Source organism: Procambarus clarkii, chromosome 54, assembly GCF_040958095.1.
Source record: "Procambarus clarkii isolate CNS0578487 chromosome 54, FALCON_Pclarkii_2.0, whole genome shotgun sequence".
Lineage (NCBI taxonomy): Eukaryota > Metazoa > Arthropoda > Malacostraca > Decapoda > Cambaridae > Procambarus > Procambarus clarkii.
Window position 1 is genome coordinate 18,360,612 of NC_091203.1, and position 8,331 is coordinate 18,368,942.

An 8,331-nucleotide genomic window follows, 5' to 3' on the forward strand; every position below is an offset into this window, starting at 1 on the left:
CAGCCAATGCTGGATCTCGACAACTACTGGATGAACCGGATTAAAGGACCCGAGAGCCATGAGGGCACTACGAGAGTCAACAACAACCACAAAGGAGGACTGACAACGAGAAAGCAGGAGACGAAGAGCATAGAGAATAGCATAAAGTTCTGCTGTAAAGATGCTAGTCTCCGGAGGCAAGCGACACATATAAGTGCGATCAGGAAAAACAACAGAGTAGCCAACACCGTCCGCTGACTTAGACCCATCGGTGAAGACAGAAACGGAGCGGGAGTGAGAAGAAAAGTGCTCGAGGAAAAGGCGTTTTAGAACCGCAGGAGGGGTAAAAGCTTTAGTGATACGGGTCAAGGAAGTACAAAACCGCGGAAGAGGGACCCTCCACGGGGGCAAAGAAGGAACAACACGAGGAGAAACATCAGAAATATGAACGGAGAGAGAATCCTGTAGGCGAGATAACCGGACAGAAAGAGGGAGGTGGTGAAGAGGAACAGGAACCGCAGGAGGGGTAAAAGTTAAAGCACGACAGAGGCGAGAGGAAGGATGTTGCAAGGACCGCGCAAGATAGCGAAGACAGTAGCGATCACGGCGGTCCTGGAGAGACAGGAAGCCAGTGTCAACATACAAGCTAAGGATGGGAGTCGAACGAAAGGCACCAGAACTGAGGCGCAACCCAGTATGGTGCAAAGCATCAAGACGGCGAAGAGTAGAAGGAGAAGCAGACGAGTAAGCAGGGCAACCATAATCGAGCTTAGACAGGACGAGAGAGGAATGTAAAGCAAGGAGAGTGCGCCTATCTGCCCCCCAAGAAGTATGGGACAAGACCCGAAGGAGGGTAAGGGCCTTAGAGCACTCAACACGGAGGTAAGAGATATGGGGAGACCAAGACAAACGAGTGTCAAGGAATAACCCCAAAAGCTTCGCGGAATCTTTGTATTCAAGGGGATGACCATAAAGCGACAAAGAGGGACGAAGAACAACCCGTTTCCGCGTAAAAGTCATGGCACAAGTCTTAGAAGTAGAGAACTTGAAGCCATGACCTGTGGCCCAAGACGACACGGCATCAATTGCAAGTTGAAGCCGGCGTTGAAGGAGAGGCGAATCATCACCCTGACAACAAAGGGTAAGATCATCGACATAGAGAGCGGAGAAGACACCAGAAGGAAGAGAGGAAAGAAGACCATTGAGGGCAACCAGAAAAAGTGTAGTGCTCAGAACACTACCCTGGGGCACACCTTCGTATTGCTGAAAAGAGGGAGAGAGAGCGGTACCAAGGCGCACCCGAAAGGAACGACGAGAGAGGAAGCTGCGGAGAAAGAGAGGGAGATGACCACGAAGGCCAAAAGAATGAAGTTGAGAGAGGATATGATAACGCCAAGTGGTGTCGTAAGCCTTTTCTAGGTCAAAAAGGATGGCAACAACGGAGGTCTTCGCAGCAAAAGCAGTACGAATATAGACCTCCAAGTTCACCAGGACATCTGTCGTGCTGCGGCACTTGCGGAAACCAAATTGAGAAGGGGAGAGGAGGTGATGGTGTTCCAGGAACCACATCAGACGAACGTTAACCATACGTTCAAAGAGTTTGCAGACACAACTTGTGAGAGCAATAGGGCGAAAGTCCTTAGGGGAAGTACCCAGAGACCCCGGTTTGCGAACAGGGAGGACAACGGCATCGAGCCAGTCCTCAGGGACTGACGACGACTCCCAGATCCGATTATACAGACTCAGTAAATACTGAGACGTGCCCGGAGGGAGATGGCGAAGCATCTCATAATGAATACCATCGGAGCCCGCCGCCGTAGAACCGCAGAGGGCCAGGGCAGAACGAAGTTCAGAGAGAGAGAAGGGATCATTATAGGGAAGCTGAAGATGAGTGCAGAAATCTAAAGGACGAGACTCAAGGACAGGTTTACGAAGAAGGAAAGATTGGGGAAGATGAAGACCAGAGCTAACAGAAGAAAAATGGGAACCCAGTTCGGAAGCGACCTGCAACGGGTCCGCCACAAGAGTATCATGGAGGTGAAGGACCGGTGAAACATCGGGAACGAACTTACCCGCTATCTTGCGGATACGCTTCCAGATCTGGGCCAGAGGGGTCTCGGACGTAATTGATGAGACATAAGATGCCCAACATTCACGTTTAGCCGTACGGATGGCCCTACGGGCCACCGCACTCGCTTTCCGAAAGAAAAGAAAAGAATCGGTCGTCTGCCTACGGCGGTGCCTCTTCCAGGCTGCACGCTTACAGCGGACAGCCCGAGCACAGTCCGCATTCCACCAGGGAACGCACTTCCGTGGACCCCGAGAGGAAGAGCGAGGAATAGAGCGGAGGGCAGCGTTGAAGACAGTGTCATGAAAAAGGAGGAGAGCGCGAGAGAGAGGCAGAAGGGAGAGGTCAGGGAGAGCAGCACTGAGGGAAAATAGGGTCCAGTCTGCCTTAGCAAACTGCCACCTAGGGAAAGAGAGGGAAGGGCGAAAAGAGAAAAAGGAAACAAGGATGGGGAAATGATCACTTCCATGGAGGTCATCAAGAACCTGCCACGTGAAATCTAAGTAAAGAGAAGAAGAGCAGAGAGAAAGATCAAGACAAGAAAGGGTGTGAGTCCGAGAGTCCAAATGAGTGGGCTCACCAGAATTCAGAAGAGACAGGGAAGAAGAGAGGAGAAACGGCTCAAGGAGGCGACCCCGGGTATTCGTCAGAACGTCACCCCAAAGAGAATGACGACAATTGAAGTCACCCAGCAGGAGCACAGGCTCCGGCAAGGAGTCCAGGAGGTGTTTCAAATCAGGAAGAGAGAGCGGGACACTCGGGGGGAGATAAATGGAACAAACTGTGTACCATTTCCCCACAAAGATACGAGCAGCAGAACAATGGAGAGGCGAAGGAAAAAGTAAAGGAACAAAGGGAACATCAGCCCGAATCAAAAGAGCAGAAGAATTAGAAGCCCCAGCAATGGCTGGGGGGGGGGAGAGAAAGGAATAGCCACGAAAACGACCAGGACGAGCACCAAGCATGGGCTCCTGGAGACAGACACAAAGGGGCGAAAACCGCGAAATCAGAAGTTGGAGTTCGAGGAAATTGGCGTAATAACCTCGAACGTTCCATTGAAGAATGGACAACGACGAGAAGAGAAAGGACAAAAACAGAGAACAAGGAAGAAACAAAGGCGAAAGACCAACAGAGCACGTTAAAGAATATCAGGGTCGGGATCAGGGTCAGCAAAGTCAGGGTTAGGGGGCATGGGTAAACTGAGCAAAGACGGAGGGAAGGAAACGGGAGAACAGAGCAGAGGTGGGCGGGCAGGGTCTGGAGGAGGAAGAGGAGGAGGCAACGGAGAGGAGCCGTCAAGGACAGCAGCAGGAGGAGGGGGAGTAGAAAGAGGGGAGCGCACCCCAGCAAGAGCAGCAACCGAAAGGGAAGCAGGGGCCAAAGAAACCTCCATAGCAGGAACAGGGGGCGCAAGCACTGAAACGGGAGGGGAAGGAGCAACAGAGCCAGGAGGAGGAGCTGAGGAAGAAAGCGAAGCCTTCTTACCCGCCGGGGAAGAGGAAGGAGAGGAGCCAGGCTTACGCTTCTGACTTAAAGAGACCGGTGTCCCAGCAACTACGTACCGGGCAACGGATTCCAGTGTCTCAACAGGAGAAGCCGAACGAGAGCACACACGACGACCGTTAGGAGAGCGATGGACATCCGCCTGCACCGACAGGCGGTGGGGAGAGCCAATAGATGGAGGAAGAGGATGGGAAGGAGGATCGGAGGGGGACGAGGAAGAAGACACAGAAGACACGACAGACCGGGTAGAAGGAAGGGGAACCCCAGACAGAGGACCAGGAGGAGGATTCTTCGGGAGAGAACCCAAAGGAACAGAGGGGGCAGTGGGCGCATCAGGGTCCAAGGCCCGGAAATGGTTGTGAGTCTGAGGAAGGCGGGAAGGACGAGGAGAGGAAGAGCGCAACACGCGAGCATAAGAGATATTAGCATAAGGCGGGAGCCGGCGAACCTGGCGCCTCGCCTCAGGAAAAGATAAACGCTCCCGGTGCTTCAGGTTGAGGACGGCTGCCTCAAGCTTGTAATGGACACACGCACGGGAGAAGGTAGGATGGGCCTCACCGCAGTTGAGGCAACGAGCCTGGGGAGAAGTGCACTCCGACTTAGAGTGACCTTCGCCACCACACAAAGGACAGAGAGAGACAGTCCCGGAGCAGCGGAGGGCACCATGCCCAAACCTCCAGCACTTGTTGCAGAGCCGAGGAGAAGGAATGTACTCCTGGACAGAGCACCTAGCACCAGCAAGAATGACAGAGGGTGGAAGGGTCCTACCATCAAAGGTAATCTTCACAACCCGGAGGGGTTGACAGCGACTACCACGAGGGGGACGAGTAAACGTGTCCACCTGGAGAATAGAATGGCCCTGGGCAGCGAGGATATGGCGAATATCGTCGTGGCAGTCGCGCAGGTCCCGAACACCGGTTGCAACATGGGGCGGGAGCAAAATAGTGCCAACACTGGCATTCAATTGAGCGTTCTTCGAGACCCGAACGGGGGTCTCGCCAAGGCAGGATAAGGCAGCCAAGCGGGAAGCAGCATCCTGAGAAGGAGCAGCAACGACACGTGTACCGAGACGAGTGGGGTTGAAAGTAATGGAGGCATCCACGGAATCAATGAGATGTCGATGAAGGGAGAAATCGTCAGGAGGCGCAGAATCAAGAGGGAGGAGATCAAAATATTTGGCCCACGAAGCGGGACCAAACAAGGCTTGATAGGTAGCAGAACTGGAAGGAATCGAGCGAGGGCGGCCGTGACGAGAACGGCGGTGAGAACCCCCAGAGAGAGAGGGATTAAAAGGCGCAGTAGGTACAACTAGAGAAGGAGCCGCGCCAGGGGACGAGGTAGTCACCACTGGGGGCTTGGGGCTCGACCCAACCACAGAGGAGGGAGGGGAGCCAGGGGAAGGAGTCAGAGAGGCCAAAGGAGGAGCAAGGTCGGGGCCCAATGCAGCGGAGGCTACAGAGCCCGGTCTTCCAATACGGACCGACTCGGGGGCTTGGTCGCCCACCCCACGAGCCTGAAAAGGTAAGCCAGAAGCAGCCGAAACAGGGGTTATCATCTTGACGAAATTAAGAATTCACTCTCGAATGAGCCCCCACACCCACCATGGAGCCACAATTAGAGGCAGGACACCCAACAAGAAGCTATCGCCGATCTTGTCGGGGCCTCCTAGGGGTGCGTCGTGAGTATACGCCCCACAAACGCCACCTTAAGAAACCGACAGTCCGTCGAGATCGGGTTCAGTGACGAAGTGGGGATTGACAATAAAAGGGTCCCCTCGCTCTCGACGTCGGGTACTGCAGTTCTACGGGTGCATGAGTATGCCTCCTCAAGCACCCGGGCGTCAAAATAGAAGAAGTCCATGGAAGAACCAGAACGAGCAAAAGGTCGGCAGGAAACGGCAAGCAGATAGGAGAAGAGGGGGGAGAAAAACGAAACAGAAGGAAAAGGTGCCCAGCAGAATTGGAGAGGACGGCAGCAGGAGCACAAGGCTAGAAAAGGACAGAGGACTGTCCTAAGGAGCATCACACTCCAGCAGCCGCCCACGAAGCCCCCACACGGCGACAACGAGCTGAGCGGGGAGGGGGTCTTTCAAGGGAAGAAAATAATTATCCATCAATGACAACGGTGGACAAGTCTGACCCCTCCTTCCCTCTAGGGGGTCATTATTCACTATGAATCGACACTTCGTTACAGGCAACCTTGCCTCTGAATATCGCTGGTTACACTCCAGTTTGCAATTCTTTCACACTTTGTTAACTACCACCATATAGGATCACACTGCACTGCGTTTTGCATCCAATAATGTCCCGTCGGCGAGAAGACACGTACCGACTCTTGCTTTGAGAGCAGCAAGGGTTTCAGACTCCCCACCCACAACATTAAGTTATGGAACCAAGAATTAATTCAAGTGCTTATTAAGCAATTTGAGAGTTGTGCTGACCAGGACAACATTTCTCTGTTAATACATTTGGTTAGGAGGTTGCAAGATAATCAACCCAATCCCTCAGTTCATTCAACTTGAACCTGTCATTCAGGTTGACAATGCCTGGTTCCGGACCACCAGCTGTTGCTGAATTCCACCTTTTATTTGTCAATAAGGCTTGCAAATCTATCTACTAATCTAGCTATTTAAGGCAAAAAGAATTATGATAAGCTTCTCCTAGAAACCATTTTATTGAATATACTTAATATTTCGTTCTTTAAAATCTTAGCAAGGATAGACGTGCTAAAGCTGTCTAACCGTAGCGGGCTCCGGGGACGAGGACCGTGTCGGTGACTGTGCGGTAGTCCGTGAACACTGTGCTCTTCGTATTAATGTTTGTTCTCACCAGCGTTGTCGTGTACGACAGCCTGTGGGGAGTAAAGTGGGCAATTAGGCAATACCTTTTGAAGTAAGCCAAGGAATTTGAAGTTTCAGTACAATACTGTAGACATATCAAACTTACACTTGGGTAGCAGTAGTAGTATAGGTCGTCTGCATGATGACGTAAGAGGTGTGGGCAATAGTCACGTAGTCTAAAGATCTTTCAGTCACAATCCTGAAGTCTGACTGCACGTACGTGACCGTTAGGGTTGAAGGTCTGACAACTACCGTTGTCTGGAGGGCGACGCGATCATCCACTGGCGTCTGGACCACCTGTAAGACATCACTTTGTTAGTCTAAGCTCAGCCTCCAGACCATCGTTTGTCACAATATATACCAAGTACTCACCGCGCGTGTTCCAGTGGTGACAGTCTGAACGGTGAGGGAAGTGAGGGTGACAGCCACACTCTGGAAAGCCTGATCAGTGAGGGTGACGAAGCGGTCGATGGTGAAGAGCTGGGTGACAGTGGGGTTAAATACTGCGTCAACTCTGCTCACTTGAGGACTGCCATACCTTGCACCAGCGGAAAAAGCCGGACCGCTAGTGCCAGAGGAAGCGAGAGGTCCACTGCTAACCTGTCCAGTCCTGTCACCACTCCCGCCAACTCTTTGACCAGAACTGCCAGCTGGACCACCGCTGATGCTTTGGCCGAGGTTAATACCTACGCCTTGACCGCTGCCAAGTCCTAATCCAGCACCCAGAACTGGACCGCTGCCGACGCCAGGGCCGCCACCTAATACTGAACCGCTGCCATGTTGACCCGATGACCCCTGAGAGCTGGCACTACCCGCACCTCCCGGTCCTCGGGCTAGACTACCATAAGAGCCAGGCTGATGGGTTGGATGATGTAAACATTTTGAAGTCCATGTTTAAGAGCCATTAGAAAATTTTGATTTGTAAAAATACTCATAAAATTCACGTCTTTGAGGCCCTTGCACTAAATACATTATTAAACATTTTAAAAATTAGTGCCCCTTAGTAGTTAAGTTTTATAGTATGGCAATATACAAGAAAACTACACTAACTTATACATTAGTATGTGAAGATTAGTTGGTTTAAGACGTTGTGCAAGACATGATGCAATATTGACGACTAAATGTTAGTGGTACCAAACGTTAGAGTTAACCAGGTAATTTTTCAACTTTAATCGAGTTCAAGAAACTTTAGGGGAAACAGAACCCCACATTTCCGATGTGTTCTTTATGAGAAGTGGTGACATCCAAGTATCCAAGCTACAGCCATCAAGATCAATTAAAGTTAATTTAGATAAAAGTATGTGTTAAGAATCGGCAGTATACAAAATTATTCTATAACCAAAAGATTTATTGGTCCTTTAACCCACTCTGTAGAGCCCCAATACAGTAACGAAGATTAACTTCATATCCAAACAAATCTGTGGTAGAATCAGGTCAACCTTACCACAAACAAACTTTAGGGGGAAGAAAAAAATTGATGAATAGTCTAAAATGCTATACAAACTTAGACCCTTTAAATTTAAAAGCTAAAAAGGAACTTTAACAATGGAACAATTTTAAATTAAGGTCTAAAGCCCCAAGCTTTAGGGCAGCCTCAAAATAACCCCATTTTACTAAATTCCAATATTTGATTTATCTTTTGTCATCCTACAATTAAAAGGCAAGTCCGTACCCATAAAATGGAGGCTGGTATCGATCACAAGAAAAGTATTAAATAATTAGACAATTAAGGGTTATGACAGACTGAAGACTAAGACAGACTGCTTTATTGTAATATTTACAGAAGTTCTACTTTCACTTAAATATTTAAATCAGATATTCGACCTCATGAATTTAAGATAAGGTCACCAAGGAAGTTTGCCCCCCCCCCCTTTTTTTTTGTAAAAATTTAGAAAAAACTAGCATCCACACAACTACACACCGAGACTCGCCAAGGTCGTCT

General features: G+C 50.3%; 1 protein-coding gene across 2 annotated transcripts in view; it reads right to left on the reverse strand.

Annotated features, from left to right (window-relative positions):
• Positions 1-8,331, reverse strand: part of LOC123752611 (uncharacterized) — a 28,430-nt gene that overhangs the window by 18,816 nt on the left and 1,283 nt on the right. The window contains exons 3-5 of one of the 2 annotated variants that reach the window (XM_045734650.2): positions 6,762-7,244; positions 6,496-6,686; positions 6,205-6,400 (exon numbers count right to left, since the gene is read on the reverse strand). The exons of the other annotated variant lie outside the window; for it this stretch is intronic. Of the exons in view, the coding sequence (XP_045590606.1) occupies positions 6,286-6,400; positions 6,496-6,686; positions 6,762-7,244 (789 nt within the window). The 3' untranslated portion in view covers positions 6,205-6,285. Of the gene's footprint in view, positions 1-6,204; positions 6,401-6,495; positions 6,687-6,761; positions 7,245-8,331 lie in introns of those variants that run through there. 2 annotated transcript variants of the gene reach the window in all.